Consider the following 21399-nt stretch of genomic DNA (forward strand, 5'->3'; position numbering starts at 1 on the left):
TTCAAAAAGAGGGGAAGCTGCAAGTGAAAGTAATTAAAGCAGATAATTGACAAGTGCCACCAACAGTGCCCCCTAGCCTGCAGCGCTATGTGCGGTACCCCCTCCGCACACACCTAGTTATGGCCCTGATATCACGTATTACATTGATTCAATTACACTCATATGTGAGACTCCGTATTTCTGAGAAAGCCTATCATTGGAAATGTTCTCTAGGAGCCATTAAATCACAGATACGCTGTGCAGTGCTAGTTCCACCACATGAAGTTTACTATATATCGCGGTTGTCATTCATTTGGATATTTCTGGTCGTATTGTTACACAGTTCTTTACATCATTAGATTAAATTTAAACATTTTTCACAGTGAATTAAGCAGGCATATCAATGCCGCTTTGAAACGCCAACCGACGTGCACGTTTCACACCAGCTTCGTCAGGACAAACCCGATTGCCCTACCTAGAATGACTATAAAGGAAAGAGGAGCCAATCACGGACGGGTGTGTGAGCATGTGATCGCGCATCACATCGTCCTCTCCAAGGCTCCTATTTACTTCTGCAGCGCTGATTGTCTCACACATGTCATGTGTCTAAAACGTCCAATCCTGGTAGATGATTCTCAGATCATAATAGACCCCGGGGATCAACATGAATTAAATAAAAGGAAAAATTAAATAACACATTCAGCAGATGAGAATCTATACGTAATCGAATCTTAGAGAATTTGTACTACATAAACGGGGGATTTTTTGAGGTATAATTACATATATTATTAAACGTTTAATTGCATATTATGATCTCTAGGATAATATCTCTCTTCATCATAAGATAAGTTAAGAGGGAAGGGGGATCATACATTGATAGAAATCCTAGACTGGTAATTCTGGTGTTGGGATTTATTAGCTAATGCTGAGCATGAATATATTAATGGTCCTGCGGTTTAATGCTTATATAATATGTGTATGAGTGATGGTGATTTGTTTAAGAATTATGTACGTGATAGGTGCAAAACAAAAATTTGGTCAATGACCTTAGAGTGTATACATTTTTACGTGTTAATTAAATTAATTATCAAAATTGAGTGGTGAGAATTATTATATAAATGAATGTGAATGTGCAGATGTGAGAAAAAATAAACAAAGCATGTGAAATGAATGAAGTAAAAGCTATATAAAATAAACGTGCAGAAAAGTGAAGGTGAAAATAATGGCCCTCATTCCGAGTTGTTCGCTCGCAAGGCGAATTTAGCAGAGTTGCTCACCGCCTACTGGGAGTGTATCTTAGCATCTTAAAATTGCGAACGATGTATTCGCAATATTGCGATTACAAACTACTTAGCAGTTTCTGAGTAGCTCCACACTTACTCGGCATCTGCGATCAGTTCAGTGCATGTCGTTCCTGGTTTGACGTCACAAACACACCCAGCGTTCGCCCAGACACTCCCCCGTTTCTCCGGCCACTCCTGCGTTTTTTCCGGAAACGGTAGCGTTTTTATCCACACGCCCATAAAACGCCGTGTTTCCGCCCAGTAACACCCATTTCCTGTCAATCACACTACGATCACCGGAGCGATGAAAAAGCCGTGAGTAAAAATCCTATCTTCATAGCAAAATTACTTGGCGCAGTCGCAGTGCGAACATTGCGCATGCGTACTAAGCAGAAAAACGCTGCGATGCGAAGAAATTTACCGAGCGAACAACTCGGAATGACCTCCTATATATATATATATATATATATATATATTTATTTATATTAGAGTATTTAAACCGATTGTGAAGACTCAATATGATGGTATTTTCAGATTAATTATTTTCCAATAAATTCCCTACACAAATGGATGAATTTATGATAAGGTATGTGCAAAAATCTTCCCTAAATTACCACGTCTGGTGAGTTGTATATTGCTGTATACTCCTTCTATATAGATCTCATCTAAAGATTTGAGTCCTTCTTTATCAATATGGTTATTAATAGTATTTGTAACATATAAGACATATAAGTAAGATTTTGACCTCTGCAAGAAAAAATCTAATGAACGTATGTCATCTACTAGATATGTATAGAATTAGACAGATATCTGCCGACATATAGTAAATGTGGTCCCACAGTACCCTCAATTGAATCCATAAATGTGTGGGCACATCGGGTAAGTGATCAATTTCTCAAATAAGGGAATCCCATGAGAGCTATTGATTAATAAAACGTATCATGGTGTGCGTCGAGATCTTAATTCCCCCATCATTGAAAGGTAAGTGGCTATTGTTATATTGTATCTCTTAAATCTCAGGGTATCATCACTTGGATTTGTGAATAAATGAGTGTAACAGGTAAGTAGTCTATTTCTCAGAAGGGAGAATTCTGGGTACACAGTGGGTCACATGATGGTATGCATCAAAATCACATTTTTACCTAATGTATGTTCAATCTTCAAAAATAAGGTAAGTGACTATTATTTTCCTTTAGCCCTTTTGGATACTGGTATCCCATTAAGGATGCCATTGACCTTCAAACCTGAGAAGATCTCCATCTGTGTCCCCACCTCGGATGTTCATCTCAAAGTGTCTATTACCCAATGCCTGATGGTCTGTGTGGACTTATTTGACTGCTAGCCTCAAATAGGTTACATACTCATGTATTCCCTGCATAGGTGAATAAATTCTATGTTAAAGTATATCCAGGGCTCTTCCCTAAAACACCACATCTAATAATGACTATGTTACTATATACTCCTCCTATATGGATCAAATCTGAAGTTAGCAATACAGGTATTAATAATATGCATAAAATGTGGGACACATGTACAGGAATCTAGCCCCTACAATGGATTTATAAGTACAAATCATCCCCTAAATATATATGAAATAGACATATGTCTATTAATATATAATAATGAATGTGATCTCAAAATACCCTCAACTGAGTCCATGTATATATATGGACACAACAAGTAAGTAATCAATTTCTCAAGAGACAGAATCCTAGAAAGACAAAAAAAACAATAAGTCATATGATGGTATATATCAGAATCATAGTTCCCCCATTATAAAATAGATAGGTAACTGTCATTTACATTTGATCTCTCAAATCCCAGGGGATCATCACTTGAACTTGTGAGTAGGTGGACGTATCCAGCAGGTAATCATTTACTCAAAAGGGAAAACTCCTGGATACACACTGGATCTCATAATGGTATACAACAGGATCATGTTTTCTCCTGATGCACGTTCAATCTCACAAAAAAAGTAAGTAACTGTTGTTTTCATTCAGACCTCTTGGATGTTGACATCCCATTAGGAATATAATTTGGCTCTCAAACCTAAGGAGATTGCCATCTATATCCCCACCTCGAATATTCATCTCAAAGTATCTCATACCAAAGGCCTGAAGGGATCTAATTGTGATGTTGCAGAAAGTGGTTGTAGGGGAAGAGGATAATTGAAATTCCATTTCCTTGGAATTCTAAATTTCTTACTGGGAGAAGCCCAAGCCTCTTCCATAATTTCCTTCAGCTGTTCTGACCTAGGAACCTCAGTACTGACTGTTTTGGAACATTTAAACACAGGTGACTTGGATTTTAACACAGACTCTGTTGATTCTTGTAAGGATAGAATGGCTTTCATTGCCTTAATTAACTCAGGTATGTCCACTGAGCTGAGACCTTCCTCCTCAGCTTCATATGCAGAAATGGAGTGTAATGAGTCTTCATTCTCCAACGAATCCTCATCTGAAGCATGTGTAGACTGTGAAGATGTTGTTTCATGTCTATGTGCTTTACATACCACTGTCCTTTCAGCCTGTTTCTGTTGAGAGGCTGCTGCTTCCACTGCTGGATGTGATAAACCTCAGGTGGAATGCTGTATGTAAGGGTTAATAGTGTAACCTATCCCTGGTACAGAAGTTGGAATTATCCACTGAGCTATACTGGATAATGTCTGTACAAAGGTAGCCCATGGTGGTTCAACTTGCACCTGTGTCCTCCTTGGATTTTTCAAGAGACTTTGATGAAAGCTAAAACAATTTTTCTAAACCAGATCCTGAGAGCTTAACTCAGCTTTGACAAACATGATGAATATTGGTGCTGCTGTGAGTGTATTTTCCTCACCCCTGCCGCTCTTAGACATGATAAATAATCACACACTTGCACAGTGTACTACACAATTTGTGCTGTAATCACTTTCAATTTTGTTAAAGGGACATAAAATCTGACCCTACCCTGCTTAGTACAAGCATTGAAGATCTGACAGAATTATAGTAAATTCAGCAGTCACTGTTTATACATTAGTATAATAAGCAATATGAGCACATAATCAACTACAAATACATTTCAAGTATGTAGGAGAAACCTATTACTGAGAAAAAGCATAGAGCGACTGGAACCGGAAGTGACATTGGGCGCGCACACACAAGGACGCACACAAGGACGGAGCGACAAGGTGCTAGAGCCGTGAGCCGGGGGAGCCAGAAGCCGGCAGCAAGGGGGAAGACAGCAGCCAGGGAGAGACAATAGTCAGGAGGAAGCAGTGGCTGGAGGGAGCCAGCAGCTGGTGGGGAAGGGAGCCTGCAGCCGGGGAGAACAACTTCTGTGCACAGATCAGTGGAGCAGGGAGCAGATAAGTATTAACTTTCCCTATTAGCTTTTCCCACTGTGTTGTATAACTGATTGTCTTCCTTTATCCATTACTGCATTTTATTGTTGAGTCCCTGTATTTGTACTAAATTTATCCTTATCCTATCCATTTATATATTTTTTTTATTTATTGTCCCTTATTCCTTTATTTTATTTATTTATTGTTCCTTATATATTGATTGTCCCCTTCTTTTTGATTTTCTGAAGGTAACAGGGAGTTAGCACTAATAAAAAAAATGGGTGTGGCCGAGATTGGGAATCTCACGCAATGCATGCCGTGCATGATGTATGCGCACCTGACACAACAGTCCGAGTGCGGGTACATCTGTGCGAGATGTGAGCGTACGGCCGCCCTGGAAGCCCAGGTAACTGATCTAGAGCGGACCGTTATGAGACTGAGGAGCATTCACAATCTCGAGCAAAGTTTACGCAGAACGGTGGAGGAGTTGCAGGGGGATCACTGGTAGACGAGGAAGATCAGGTAGACAGCTGGGTCATGGTTAGAAGGAAGTAGAGGGGGAGGGGAAGACAGGACATCTCCGATCTGCCAAACCCCAATAAATTATCCGATTGGATGAAGATTCTGAGGATGGCAGTGAGGAAATGACAGAACCAGAGGAGACAGTTTCCTCTAGCAACCAGAGGAGCGGTCCCCCCAGAACAGATGTGAAAAAAGATAATGAGGTACCTAGTCAGATTGTGGTGGTAGGGGATTCTATTATCAGGAAGACAGGGCAATCTGCTACTGGGACCATGATCGCCGTAGTCTGTTGTCTTCCGGGTGCTCAGGTACGGCACATCGCGGACAGGGTAGATAGATTGTTGGGAAGGGCTGGTAAAGACCCGGCGGTCTTGGTGCATGTTGGCACCAATGACAAAGTTAGTGGCAGTTATGATGTCCTTAATAAAGACTATAGGGACTTAGGCAAGAAACTTAAGGCAAGGACATCTAGGGTAATATTCTCTGAAATATTACCATTGCCACGTGCTAGCCCAGGGAGGCAGAGGGAGATCACGGAGGTAAATGTGTGGCTTAGAGACTGGTGTAGGAAGGAGGGGTTTATGTTCCTGGAACACTGGGTGGACTTCTCAGTCAGGCGTCATCTATTGTCTATTCATTTGGGGGCTGACCTCCCTCATACTGGCTGCCGCTGACAGCGCACTCATACTTTATTCTTCTTGCGATGGATTGCACCTGAATGAAGAGGGGGCTGCGGTGCTGGGGGGGCAGGATGGTTAGAAGATTGGAGGAACTTTTAAACTAGGAGCCTGGGGGGAATATTTAGCTAGAAGCTATGGGTTAATTAGGGAGAGCAGTAAGGATGGGGGTAGTGAACTATTTGGGGGTGGAGAAGGGGGGAGCGTAAGGGATAGATCATGTCAAACTAACGTAATTAGCTTCTACGAGGAAGTGAGCGAGAATCTTGATCAGGGAAAAGCAGTGGATGTGGTGTATTTAGATTTTGCAAAAGCCTTCGATACAGTGCCACATAGGAGACTGATCATCAAATTAAGGGAACTTGGTCTAGGATATACTATTTGTACATGGCTAGGTAATTGGCTGGATAACAGAGTACAACGAGAAATGGTCAACAGGATGTTCTCCAGCTGGGCACCAGTAGTTAGTGGAATACCACAAGGGTCCATACTTGGCGCACAACTGTTCAATATATTTATCAACGATCTAGGAATACGCTTGGAAAGCACAGTGTCAATCTTTGTGGATGATACTAAGCTGTGTAAGGTCATTCAGATAGCGATTTGGAGTCTCTACAAAATTACTTATTTAAACTTGAAGCCTGGGCGTCTAAATGGGGAATGAGGTTCAATATAGAAACAAGCTAAATTATGCATTTTGGGACAAAAAAAAACACACAAACATTGTACACTCTAAATGGGGAAATTATAGGGGTAACTGTGGTGGAAAAAGATTTGGGGGTGCTCATGGATAATAGGCTTACAGTACATAATGTCAAAATGCTGCAAAAAAGGCAAGTAAAGTGCTCACATGCATAAAACGGGGCATTGAGACCAAGGACGAGGATGTAATCCTGCCACTGTACAAATCATTGGTACGTCTGCACCTGGAATATTGTGTTCAGTTCTGGGCACCATATTATAAAACAGATATAGGAGAACTAGAAAGAGTTCAAAGCGGGCTACTAAACTGGTTAAAGGGCTAGAGACACTGGAGTACGAGGAAAGGCTTCCGTATACAGCGTAGGGAAGGGTTCTTCACGGTAAGGGCAATAAAAATGTGAATCTCCCTGCCGGAGAAGATAGTAATGGCAGACTCTGTAAATGTATTTAAAAACCGATTAGACAAATGTCTAACTATAAAGAGTATCCAGGGTTATAGCATTTAACACAGTGACATTAATCTGGGAGTGGTAAGAGTCATTGTTGTCAATTGGTACTAAGACATTACATCAGCAGGTACATTATAATATGATCAGCTGATCACAGAATACAGGTTGAACCCGATGGGCATTTTGCCTCTTTTCAACCTCACTAATTATGTAACTATGTGACTATTACCTTATATAGGAGTTTAGCCATATTCAGACGCATAGCAAAAGAACAACAGTAATAATTATTAGACTCGCATGCATTAGGCACATATCCAACTATTCGTACTCAAAAGGTAGTTAGATACTTAGTGCTGTATTACCCGGCTCAGGAGAGTGGGATACGACGAGACTCACCTCACTTCCAGGACCGATCAATACGTTAGCGAACGCTGAGTGGATCCAGACACTAATAGTGTACACAATCGCCCCGTGAACCTACAGTGAACACAGATGCCCAAGTGAATAAAGCCGCACCAGTCACACAGCTGCCTATGCTGCGACTGGGTCCTTTTAGATACACAGTGTCTCAGATGGAAGCCAGAAAATGGTTCATGGGAGGGGTGAGCAGGGGAGCGTCTGACTCCCCACAGCTGACATCAATCCCAGGGATGGTGGCCTCATACTACCTCTGGAGCCTATGATCCTGAAGGCCTAGCACGGTGCACCATAGGTGGCAGCTGCATCAGTGACCGGTAATCTCCTCCAAAACAGTGTGACTGTGTCCGTGTTCCCCCTCTAAGCAGAACCGATGCCTTACCTTCTCCCCATGCTCCGGTCACAGCCAGGTAACTTCTGCTGGACTTGCTAGTATATCCGATGCAGACTCCCGCCAAAACAGCACTGTACATGTGGGTAAGCGTTGTCATGACTCAGCGGGGCATTGTTGGAGCTACTCTTTCTAAGGTAGGTGTAAGATGCTTTTTAGAAAGATCACTCAAGAAAAAGACTATAAAAATAAAATAAGAAAGCTTATAGCTGCTAAAAACCAGAAGCCCTCTTGACCATGGACTGGCTCCAGCCACACCAAACAAAAAACTGATTTGCCTGAGCCAGGAGGTGGGGATATATGGACGGGCCCACTGCATGCTGGGAGGCCAAAAGCTTTGACCATTTGGTGCAAATCCACTGTCGCATCATCATATCCCAATGTTATCCTGTGGATAACCTGTGGACCCTGCAGGAGAAAAAACTGTTACAGCAGCTGGGAGAGTTACATGAAATGAGGAGCTGGTGCAGCTGGTTAATGAGCTGGATGAAATCACAGGAACTATACAGCAGCTGCAGCAAATAGAGAGTCAAAAGTTATAATGCTGATTCCATGGACCTGTCTGAGGCTGGCCAGGATGCTGATGCAAAGAAGATCCAAGCTGGTGGTGAAGGAAACCTGCAGAGTTCCAGCTTAGATGTGGAAAGCTGTGAAGGTGGCTCTCTAGGAGAAGGTAGATGTGATGGTGGGTGACCAAGTGCCATATGTGGCAGCTTCTAGGTACACATTGCGGATCTGGTGGTGGCTGTGGTCTCTCAGTGTCTGGTCTAGGATTGGCTATCAACCATTGATGATCAGGAATCATTGATGGTTTATACCTGATGATAACTAGTTTTACCATCAAAGGCAGAGAGCCAGGTAGTTACCCGCCATCAATAGTAGCTGTGAAGATACTGGGTTCCAAATCACTCACAGTGGTAGATGAAACACCAACAGTGGTTATTGAACAGAATGGGCTCTAACCAGCTCAGCACACCTCTGTAATCCAATTCCACATGACAATTCCCACCACAAACTCCTGACAGAACATCACTACTTAGTCAAGGAGCATAGAATCTCTCAGCTCTCTGGTTAGCTCTACTTATACCCCCAGAAGCTTCATATAGCAGGGGTGTGTGTGACATATTTGTCTAAGGATCTTACAGCATTGTAATACAATACATATTCTAATCAAGGTGATTACATCAGTCAGAGAACAACCATGTCTGGTCAGCTCACTGTAGGACAATAGGGAGTAAACAAAAATGGGCAATGGTACCTTATATGACTCACCCTTTGAGTGTCCACTGTGGTGGTAGTAAACAATAGAAAACTAGGTCTAACATGAATACATTATCCAAAGGGTAACAGATAACGTAACACAATTGCATATAGTAACAATATTAAGGTTGATTTATACACAATATTGGGTGAGCAGTAATGGACATGTTATGGAGAATGAGGAAACATATGAATTGAATGTATAGGGATATGGGGATAAAAAGTACATATCTGACATGAGAAATGAGGCATAGCTATATTGTCACAGACCTCTCATTTCCTCACAGTAGCCATGGGCCAGATGTTATTTCCCATCATTTACAGACTTCTGCCGCTGCACCGAGATGATAGGCTGTCAGCCAGTAGCCCAGCACCGCTCCGGCTCTTACATATAGTGTGCTGTTCCAGCTGGGAATGGGATGCCCCATCCACCTCACTGACTATCATAATTCTTATCATATAGAACTAAAGAATACTTCGATATAGTGGGCAATATAAACTGCCAGACAACATTTGTGGTTTATGTAATCTCCTGCATTTGCGGTTGCCAATATGTCGGTAGAACAATACGCTCTCTAGGGTTTTTAGAACATAGAAGATTAATTCTTAAAAAGTCAACTAAACACAGTGTACCTGGACATGTTTTCTCACTCCATGGAGGAGATTGTGGGGTTCTGTCCATACAGGGAGTTGAACATATAAAACAGACATTCCCAGGTGGGGATAGATATAACCTCCTCTGTTAGAGGGAAGCATACTGGATTTGTATGATAGATACTTTGTTCCCTCTAGGTCTCAACGAAAACATTGAGCTGAATAATATATGAATCAATGTCTGTATGTTATTCTATTTTATCCTATAGCTTCCTTTTTTTTCTTCTTTCCTCCCCCTTTTTTTCCCTGGCTGTTTTCTTATCCTTCTGTTAAGAAACTTAGGGGCAGATTTATTAAGCTCGGTGAAGTGACAAAGTGGAAGGTGATAAAGAACCAGCCAATCAGATCCTAGCTGTCATGTCACAGGCTGGCTTTTATTATTGGCATAACTGTTTTTATTGTGTTGAACTCTAATAACTATTAGAAATATTTTTATTTATATACCATCAGCGCTCTTTTATGTCTCTATTGAAACTTAAACAATTTATATCGTCTAAGGCATCCAGTTGCCGCATAGGAGCTGCTATCTAATAATCAATATATTTGCTGCTCATTTAATACATGTAACATTGCATTAGTGCCTGATTTAGCTAGGTGATTATGGGCCAGATGTACTAAGCCTTGAAAAGTGATAACTATCACGGTGATAAAGTACCAGCCAATCGACTCCTAACTGTCATTTTTCAAACACAGCCAGTGACATGGTAGTTAGGAGCTGATTGGCTGGTAGTTTATCACTGTGAAATTTATCACTTTTCAGGCTTAGTACATTTCCCCCTATATCTTGCATTTTGTCACCTCACTGATGTGACAGGCTCAGCTGTCAGTCATGCAGCCCCACTGCTCCCAGTCTCTCCGTACTCATACATACATGCCTTTCTGGGAGTGTCTCGTCCTGGGTGTCAGTGATGCAGCCCCACTGCGCCCACTCTCTCCGTACTCATACATACATGCCTTTCTGGGAGTGTCTCGTCCTGGGTGTCAGTCATGCAGCCCCACTGCGCCCACTCTCTCCGTACTCATACATACATGCCTTTCTGGGAGTGTCTCGTCCTGGGTGTCAGTCATGCAACCCCACTGCTCCCACTCTCTCCGTACTCATACATACATGCCTTTCTGGGAGTGTCTCGTCCTGGGTGTCAGTCATGCAGCCCCACTGCACCCACTCTCTCCGTACTCATACATACATGCCTTTCTGGGAGTGTCTCGTCCTGGTTGTCAGTGATGCAGCCCCACTGCTCCCACTCTTTCCGTACTCATACATACATGCCTTTCTGGGAGTGTCTCGTCCTGGTTGTCAGTGATGCAGCCCCACTGCGCCCACTCTCTCCGTACTCATACATACATGACTTTCTGGGAGTGTCTCATCCTGGTTGTCAGTGATGCAGCCCCACTGCGCCCACTCTCTCCGTACTCATACATACATGCCTTTCTGGGAGTGTCTCGTCCTGGTCAGTGATGCAGCCCCACTGCTCCCACTCTCCGTACTCATACATACATGCCTTTCTGGGAGTGTCTCGTCCTGGTTGTCAGTGATACAGTCCCACTGCGCCCACTCTCTCCGTACTCATACATATATGCCTTTCTGGGAGTGTCTCGTCCTGGTTGTCAGTCATGCAGCCCCACTGCGCCCACTCTCTCCGTACTCATACATACATGCCTTTCTGGGTGTGTCTCGTCCTGGTTGTCAGTGAGACAGTGTCTCTGGCACAGCTGTGTAATCATGATGTGAGTGTGTGCTGAGTAGTGAGTACTGCTAGCAGCAAGTCTCACAGCTTAACTGCAGTGTAGAAGTGAGGTGGGGGTGGGGAGAAGGGGGTTGCTACACCAATGAGTCAAGGAATGGAGGAGTTGGATGGGACTCACACAGCAGGTGGTGAAAAGCTTAAAAAGGAGGAGTGGTTGGAAGGGGAAGGAACTAGTAGGTTCAGAAGGGATTAGTGAGGGTAAGGACTCTCAAGGGAAATTGGAGTGGGATCCCACAGGTACCAAACTGGGTAAAGAGCAGCTTTTAGGAAGGAAATTGGTGAGCCAGACCCTGTGGTTGACCCTTCTCTGCCTCATGTGGGGTGGATCCTTGGACTCTCCAGATCCTGGGGATTCTTCTTGCCCTCTACCTGGTGGTTCTGTGGTCATCTCAGGCCATGAACCTCCCAGATGCCTGGCCTCCAGATAAACATGTAATGGTCATGAAGGTGGTCCTGGGCTCTGTACAGGAGGAGGTGGAACAAGCAAAGGAAAGTTGTGTCCCTTCTGAAGGGGCAATGGTGGACATTGTGAATGGTGAAGGGAAGGTTTTGTGGGTGAAGAGGGAGTTATGCCATATATCCCAGAAACATGGGTCCTCAGCCTATATGATGTGCCACCATTAATGTGGCTTCTGTCTTGTGCAACCAAGCTTGATTTATGGGATTTGTCATTTTTTTAAGCAGGATAAATGCTGATTTTTTTATTTCTGCAGTAGACTAGAATAAGCTGAGACAGTCCACTTCCATTATACCACCGGAATGTGACGGTCAGTGACCACCGTGCCATCACTTACCTGTATGCTTACACGAAACAGAATGATGGAACACTTACACGGTTTCTTTACATCTTCTGGGGTCCACTCCGAGATTAGACATTATGGCGTAATTACTCAGACGGGAATATAAAACAGAATAAAAAATAAAAGCTATAATGTAATAATTAGATGCAAACAAAAGCTTTTATTATGAAATCATACAGAGGAGTATCCGCACCATATAGATGTAACATACAACAAACCACCGCAGATGGAACCCGGGTGACTCTAATGCACATGGTAATGTACAGGGTATATATGGATAGGATCTTGTATCAGAAAACACTCAGCACTCCTGATCAAGATGAGTGTCTGCAACAAGTTAGGCAAACTAGAAGTGAAAACACGTTCCAATGGCCGCCATATTGTCGTGCAGCAATACAGATTGTGTAAACTGGTATTAGACATTCACATTTACACAAAGCACAAGATACAAAATAAACAGCAGAAAAAAGACCTAAGCATTTGGGATGTATTATTTAGGAAGTAAAATAGGATTTTGGTACCTACCAGTAAATCCTTTTCTCTTAGTCCGTAGAGGATGCTGGGGATTCCAAAAGGACCATGGGGTATAGACGGATCCGCAGGAGCTTGGGCACACTGTAAAGACTTAAAGTGGGTGTGAACTGGATCCTCCCTCTATGACCCTCCTCCAGACCTCAGTTAGAAAACTGTGCCCAGGAGAGATGGACAATTGCGAGGAAAGAATTTATTGTTATAAACACAGTGAGTGTCATACCAGCTCAGACCTCAAACACACCGTAGAACGTGGCACTCCGTAGAATACCAGTCAACGGCATGAACACAACCCATGTGTCCACAGAAACAAAAATAGGACCCTGCATGCTATGTCATGAACAACGGTAGCAACCACCAGACAGAGAAGACACACCACCAGGGTGTAACCAAAAAGCAATAACTGCAGACACCGTACGCACTGGGACGGGCGCCCAGCATCCTCTACGGACCAAGAGAAAAGGATTTACCAGTAGGTACCAAAATCCTATTTTCTCATACGTCCTAGAGGATGCTGGGGATTTCAAAAGGACCATGGGGTTTATACCAAAGCTCCAAAACGGGCGGGAGAGTGCGGACGACTCTGCAGCACCGAATGAGCAAACACAAGGTCCTCAACAATCCGGGTATCAAACTTGTAAAGCATGGCAAAAACTTTTGACCCCGACCAAGAATCCGCTCGGCAAAGTTGAACCGCCGAGACTCCTCGGGCATTCGCCCAAGAAAATCCCATCTTCCCAAAAGAAGGAACCTCCACCGACTTCGGTGACGGCAAAGCAGCCGTAGAACAAACATGCCAGACCGCATCACAGATTCAGCATGCAACAAACTGCATAACGCAGTCTCCCAAAGTAAGCTGGGAACATACCACATAAACAGGGCCTCTGTTACTCCAAACTAAGCCAAATAGATGACTTGCATACTCAAAACCCTGGCTAGAGCAAGGGGGTTTGAACCAGCTAATGCCTAAGTAACCCCCGGCATCAACAAAAGCCTGATTTCTGCGAAACCCCTCTTGGTAGAACTATCAACCGAGTACTCAATTCCTCTCTATCCACCTGAAAGATCAAACAAGGCTCTTGTGGGACAAGACCACCACTTCCGACACCCGCCTTGCGGACGTCGAAGTCAAAAACCTGACCACTTTCCAAACGAGAAAAATTTCCGCAAAAAAACGTAATAGTCTTGCCTTCACATCGGCTTGTAACGTATGGATAAGCACGACCTAGCTGAAAGTCCTCCATAGGAGCCTTCCTGGATACACACCGAGACACATAATTACTCCAACAACGGTTGTAACGCTGTGCCGTGAGTTCTTTCCAAGCCGGAAGAATTGAAGAAACGACTTCACTGGGGACACCCATTCAGCTTAGGATACGACCTTCAACCGCCCCGCCATTAGACGCAGCCGCGGTAAGTCCTGATACACGCCCTGATCCTGTTGTAACATTACCTCACGTAAAGGAAGAGGGCAGTAATTTTCTATGAGTAAACCATGAAAACTGGATAGCCAACCCTCTCTGGTTAGACCGGAGTTCAGAGGATCATCGATCATCTTACGCTTACCACTGCCAGAAAAGTGAAAGCGGAGAGGCCACCTCGACCGACTAAAAACACCCACGGTGTCACAGGGATGTCCGCTGCTATATCCCGAGTGTCTCTTAACCTGGAACCCTCTCCTCGAGGTCTCACGTTGAGGCGAAACGCCAACATGTCCAATTGCGACACTCCACAAAGACTTGGCACGTCTGGGAAAGCTTCTCAATAATGACAGTATTTTTCCCGGCTGAATATCATGTCCGCAAAGGAAATCTATGTCTCCGTCGTTTACCTCCGGAATGAAGACTGCTAACATAGCGTTTACCAGACTTCCCCCTCAACTGCAAACAGTGCATCTTCTGCCATTTTCGTTTTTTTTTTGTTCCGCCCTAGCGGATTACTTACGCCATTTCTGACAAGGCTTCTGGCAGAATTAACACGGCAGAGCATGAAGAATACGTTCGTCTAAAATAGCTCTTAATTCCAAAGCTTACAGCAGACAAGTTTCCCAACCTGACCTCATCCTCTGGAAATACGTCCCTTGCAAAGGACTGCTCCCCAGCTTCGGAGATTTATATGCACGGACACCAAGATCTAAACCTGGATCCCTAACCTTTATTCCTCTAGAAGGAAAAAATCGAGCAGACACCACAGGAGCGATGTCCTGGCCGTTTTGATTATATTCCGGTGGATGCGCAGGTGAGACCCGGACCACATTTCCAACTGGTCCCATGAAAATCACTCTGGTATTAGACCTGCTCTCCGAAAAAAAAACTCTCTTGCAGCATCTTCTTAATGGAACCTATTGATGAGGTGTCACCTCAAAGTCGATCCAACTCTGGAACCTCAGACCTCTTTCCACAGGAAAACACCAAACCATAACCGGTCAGTATCTACTCTGAAAACCACTTCTGACATCTGCGTCGTTGGGAACAACAGGCCCATTTCTGCGCTGAAGAACCGTCAGAGATAAACAAGGATATGCACCTTTTTACAGGGACAACCAGACAATGTCCTGAACGTGACGCACCTCTGTAAGGCGTTGCGTGTTACCTCCCCTTCCATAGGGGAGTGGCAAAATCTATTAGAAAAAACAGTAAGGGGAAACAACCGTAACTCAGAATGTTCCCCTTTGGCTTCTATAAATAACTCACATGTCGTAGTCTATTCCTAGACTAACTGAAAATTAGTGGACAAGTGGTCACCGAAGTGGGGACCAGCCAGATAGACTCAGCGACAAGTGGTGTATGTAGTGGAAACAGAAACTACGTCCACTTCTGCGAACCTAACAAGGCTGCAGAACACTTACCTTTTCACCTTCCACTGTCTACACAGAAAAGGAAAAATAAAAAGAACGGTCTCGAACCGGTTATAGACTGCATCCCACAAAAGAATGCGTCATCCACCGTTGTGAAGGAGGTTAACTCACGAATTTAGCCTTATCAGCGGATACCGCCGAGATTAACTGAAGAGAGGCCACACCAAACAGCTGTATACCTCCCACCAGCATCTCCTGGAGACGACCTCCGCATTTTTCCGGTCACACCACCTACTGTCACTTGGCAGCCTGCTGTAATGTTATAAGGAAAAATACACATAGGCAAGCCCTACCCACTCTGGGCAGGATAATTCTATCGGATGCTTACCCGACTACCACACTCCCTCAAGTGCATACATTGCAAATAAGGTCAAAGTATAGAAATAAAATTTCACTTAGCTGCCTGTGTATGATCCTTTGCGACCGGGCTCTGCGTCGACCAGGAGTTGACTGTCATAGATTTCTCTCCGCGTTGTGAAGAGATTAATATTCGGACTCCTTGAGAGCATCGAAACCAACTCGATCCCGGCCAATCTAGAGCTTAATCAACAGAGCGACCAGCCCATGAGAAGAATACCATTATTTCAGCGTTCATGTATATACATCATGTAATACACAATATAACACATATATCGTAATCATGCATATATAAAGTCATATCTACACATAAATACATATAGACATAACCTATACGCAAGTGGATTGTCCAGACCCGTCAGGTCCCTAGTGACAGTAATGTGTATGACCATGTACTGACATGCCCCCCATGTGGATCTACCAGGAACTTTACGGCCGACAGAAACTGAGGAAATGTCGACAGCCCGGAATAGTAAGCGGCAGAATAATCACAATCTTGGAAACCCCAAGGGGTCTGAGGGAAGCATACCTCTACAATTGTAATAACACTCCCCCTACTTATATATAAACAAAATATAGAAATACCAATACAGGCACCAGGCAATAACAGCTTGTTAATTCTTTTAGCCAGGCATTACCGTTGATGCCGACAGGGCATCGACCGACCGCCGTGTCTCCCCTAGTGTGTTTACTTGTTTTTTTAAGCACACAAAAGTAACCTGTCAATACTTAGTTGTTTGAATCAAGTACCGGCAAGCGTCGGCGAAACCGACAGTTATCCCCACAGGCCCCTTTGACAAAGCCCTCACACCTGTCGACACACGTCGACTAACCAATAGTGGGTAAACAAAACAGGGAAACAGTGTATTTATGTATTACAACAAGGATTCTGCGTCCATTTATCAATCCTAATGCTGTATGACACCCATACAGCATTAAAACACTCTGTGTCCCCCTTCCTTCTTAGTATACAGCAAGTCCCGGTGGGGAACTTTGGAAAATGGCGCTGACCCCTCTGTGAGGTCTAAGCTCCGCCCCTTCCCGGCGCACTTAAGCCCGCTCGACAAAAAAATAATATATATATATATATATATATAAAACCCTATATTGAGCCGGGGGACCCTATACACAGGGAGATTACACCTCTGGGAGGGCAACACAGTCCAAACATTGCGTTCCCCACTGTTTGTTCTTGGCGGGGACAGCAGGGAAAAATGGCGCTGACTCAGTGTGTGAGGCTAAGCTCCGCCCCTCTCGGCGCGCTATAGCCCCCCTGGATCTGAAAACCAAATAGGCCGAGTACTAAATATAGGGTATATATATATATATATATATATATAGAACGTCCATCCAAATTATGGCACTCTGCGGACTTAATCATCTGCAATAACTCACGATGTAGGCAGCATAGCTTTGCAACGTTTCGGCAACTTTATTTGCCTTTTTCAAGCAGCATAATCGAAAAAGGCAAATAAAGTTGCCGAAACGTTGCAAAGCTATGCTGCCTACATCGTGAGTTATTGCAGATGATTAAGTCCGCAGAGTGCCATAATTTGGATGGACGTTCTGTATCTTTTTGAATGAGCACCGCGGCAAGATTCAGCAAGAAGTGTGAGTGCCGGTTGTACGAAGATATATATATATATATATATATACTCAGCACCATGCTGCTCAGGGCGCCCCCCTGCGCGCCGTGCACCCCAGACAACGTTCGGGAAGCGGGAGTTCCGGCGCATCGCGCACCTGCCGCTCTCAGGTGGGTCCCCGTGTGCGGCGCCCGGGAGATCTAACTATCTATGCTGCCCCGGGCGCCACCACATCCCGGCGCCCTGTACCCCATGGCGGCTGACGGGGTCTGTATATGGAGCCCCCGGCAGCGAGAGTAAGAACTGTTAAAACTGACTCGCTGCCCAGGGCGCCCCCCCCCCCCCGCGCGCCCTGCACCCGTATAAGCGGTGGCGGGGAAATAATTAAAGTATACTGGCGGGGGATGAACCACGGTACCTCGGCAACCTAAATGCTTTTTTTTTTTGCCAGTTGTTCACATTAAGCAGACCAGTAACATGCGCCCAGGGCGCTCCCCCCCCCCCCCCCAGCGCCCTGCACCCTGTGAGTGCCGTTGGTGTGTGGGAGCATGAAGAGCAGCACTACCACTGTACTTCCATTACTGAAGTCTTCTGCCGTCTGAAGTCTTCTTTTCTTCCAATACTCACCCGACTTCTTTCTTCTGGCTTCTGTGAGGGGATTGACGCCGTGGCTCCGGGAACAAGAAGCTAGGCGCACCAAGTGATCGAACCCTCTGGAGCTAATGGTGTCCAGTAGCCGAGAAGCAGAGCCTTGAAACTCACAGAAGTAGGTCCTGCTTCTCTCCCCTCAGTCCCACGCTGCAGGGAGCCTGTAGCCAGCAGGTCTCCCTGAAAATAAAAAACCTAACATAAAGTCTTTCAGAGAAACTCAGTAGAGCTCCCCTAGTGTGTGATCCATCACTCCTGGGCACAAAGGCTAACTGAGGTCTGGAGGAGGGGCATAGAGGGAGGAGCCAGTTCACACCCAGTTTAAGTCTTTACAGTGTGCCCAAGCTCCTGCGGATGCGTCTATACCCCATGGTCCTTTTGGAATCCCCAGCATCCTCTAGGACGTATGAGAAATAGAGGTACATTAATGAAAAGCGTGAGTAACAGTCATCAGTCTGCTTGTGAAGGTCTCTAGAGTGCAGGCCTCTTGGACTGTGCAAGGCAGTGAGTTCCATGGTCAGGGCTACAAAGCTAAACGTTCAACCCATAAATGAATGACAGGAGATTCTTGGTACTGCTGGTAACAGTCCATCTGTAGAAGCAAGCAAGCAGGGCAGTAAGGAGACAGAAGCTGCTTCTAGTACCTTGGACCATGTAATGTTGAGCTGGGAAAGTCAGTTAGCCAATTATGAAATAGATTTGTCATCTTACAGGCAGCCAGTGAAGGGAGTAGAGAATGGGTGTTATGTGGCAGGAATTAGCTGGTTAGGTAACAGCCTGGCTGCTGCATTCTGTACTAGCTGCAAGCTCTGTAATTCTTTTGCTGGTAGACCCAGGTAGATGGCATTGCAGTAGTCTATGAACTTCTGAGGGAATCAAGTGCTTGATTCTGGCTATGGTCCACAGATGGAAGAATGAGGATTTGTATGTGGCAGATACCTGATGTCTGTGTCAGCCACATACCAGGACAACACAAAGATTCAGCACATGTTCAGTATTTTCAATTCTGTACACCAAAGCATAAATCCAGATGGTTGGTAAAGTCTTGTCCTTTGTTCGTGAGCTTCTATTATGTTTCACAAAGACTGAGTCACAGCCAACTGGCATCATCCACCCATGGCGCTCAGCTAGACAACCATTTAGGATTGGTATTAGGTTCTCAGTACATGGAGCAAAAAGCAGGTCATCTGCATAGCAGTGGTAGACCAGGCCAAGACGTCTGATTATATCACCCAGTGGTAGCATTTATATTGCATAAAGCATAGGAGATAAGGTTGACCCTTGAGGAACATTGCATGACAGTGATAATTATACTCCAGAATATGTAAATGGTTCCGTATTTGGGTAATGTCTAATATGTTCAACAAGAGCGGATTTATTTCTCTCACAGCATGAAAATGGCTTTTCACCTGTGTGACTCCTCTGATGTGTAACAAGATTTGATTTATATGCAAAACATTTCCCACACACAGAACAGGAATACGGCTTCTCACCTGTAGGACTTCTCTGATGTAGAACAAGATGTGATTTCCGTGCAAAACATTTCCCACACTCAGAACATGGAAATGGCTTCTCACCTGTGTGAGTATGCTGATGAATATCAAAATGTGATTTGAATGCAAAACATTTCCCACACTCAGAACAGGAATACGGCTTCTCACCTGTGTGACTTCTCTGATGTGTAACAAGATCTGATTTCCGTGCAAAACATTTCCTACCGTCAGAACAGGAATACGGCTTCTCATCTGTGTGAGTATGCTGATGAATATCAAAATGTAATTTGAATGCAAAACATTTCCCACACTCAGAACAGGAATACGGCTTCTCACCTGTGTGACTTCTCTGATGTGTAACAAGATCTGATTTCCGTGCAAAACATTTCCTACACTCAGAACAGGAATACGGCTTCTCATCTGTGTGAGTATGCTGATGAATATCAAAATGTAATTTGAATGCAAAACATTTCCCACACTCAGAACAGGAATACGGCTTCTCACCTGAGTGACTTCTCTGATGTCTAACAAGAACTGATTTAAATGTGAAACATTTCCCACACTCAGAACAGGAATACGGCTTCTCACCTGTGTGACTTCTCTGATGTCTAACAAGAACGGATTTAAATGCGAAACATTTCCTACACTCAGAACAGGAAAATGGCTTCTCACCTGTGTGACTACTCTGATGTGTAACAAGAGCTGATTTCTGTGTAAAACATTTCCCACACTCAGAACAGGAAAACGGCTTCTCACCTGTGTGACGTCTCTGATGTCTAACAAGAACTGATTTACATGCGAAACATTTCCCACACTCAGAACAGGAAAACGGCTTCTCACCTGAGTGACTTCTCTGATGTGCAACAAGAGCTGATTTCCGTGGAAAACATTTCCTACACTCAGAACATGGAAATGCCTTCTCACCTGTGTGACTACTCTGATGTGTAACAAGAGCTGATTTCTGTGTAAAACATTTCCCACACTCAGAACAGGAATACGGCTTCTCACCTGTGTGACTTCTCTGATGTTTAACAAGATCTGATTTCCGTGCAAAACATTTCCCACACTCAGAACATGGAAATGGCTTCTCACCTGTGTGAGTATGCGGATGAATAACAAAATGTGATTTGAATGCAAAACATTTCCCACACTCAGAACAGGAATACGGCTTCTCACCTGTGTGACTACTCTGATGTGTAACAAGAGCTGATTTCTGTGTAAAACATTTCCCACACTCAGAACAGGAAAACGGCTTCTCACCTGTGTGACTTCTCTGATGTGTAACAAGAACTGATTTAAATGCGAAACATTTCCCACATTCAGAACATATCAGTGGCCTCTCACCTGCCTTAGCTGGATGATGGGTAATAAGCTTTGTGTTCTGTGTAAAACATTTGGCATCTACAGAACAGGGAAACTCTGTATCTACTGTCAGAGCTGTAACAGATGCACCAATATCAGAGTGATCAGGAGAACATTCCCCAGGATCAGGGGGATCAGCTGATAGAGCTGGATGTATAATTGGGGTAATGGGGTTATCTCCTGGAGAATCCTGTCTACTGTCATTATCTGTTATTTCAGAATCCTGGGATACCATTAGATGTCCTTCTGAGATATTCCTGCTTGTGTGTCCATCTGCTGTAAATAAAATACATTATGGAAATATAAAATGAGTAGACAAGACCCAGGGTGTTACAGGATACAATATATAATTCTATAACTGACA

The 21399-nt window shown here is 44.1% G+C and overlaps 1 protein-coding gene across 1 annotated transcript; it reads right to left on the bottom strand.

The window, feature by feature from the left end:
- Window positions 1–18522: 18522 nt before the first annotated feature.
- Window positions 18523–20553, bottom strand: LOC134984351 (gastrula zinc finger protein XlCGF17.1-like; the record flags this gene model as incomplete). Its single annotated transcript, XM_063949950.1, has 1 exon — window positions 18523–20553. A coding segment is annotated over one exon (1065 nt), but the record flags the coding sequence as incomplete, so codon positions are not given.
- Between the last annotated feature and the right edge of the window lie 846 nt (window positions 20554–21399).

Source organism: Pseudophryne corroboree, assembly GCF_028390025.1.
Source record: "Pseudophryne corroboree isolate aPseCor3 chromosome 3 unlocalized genomic scaffold, aPseCor3.hap2 SUPER_3_unloc_5, whole genome shotgun sequence".
Lineage (NCBI taxonomy): Eukaryota > Metazoa > Chordata > Amphibia > Anura > Myobatrachidae > Pseudophryne > Pseudophryne corroboree.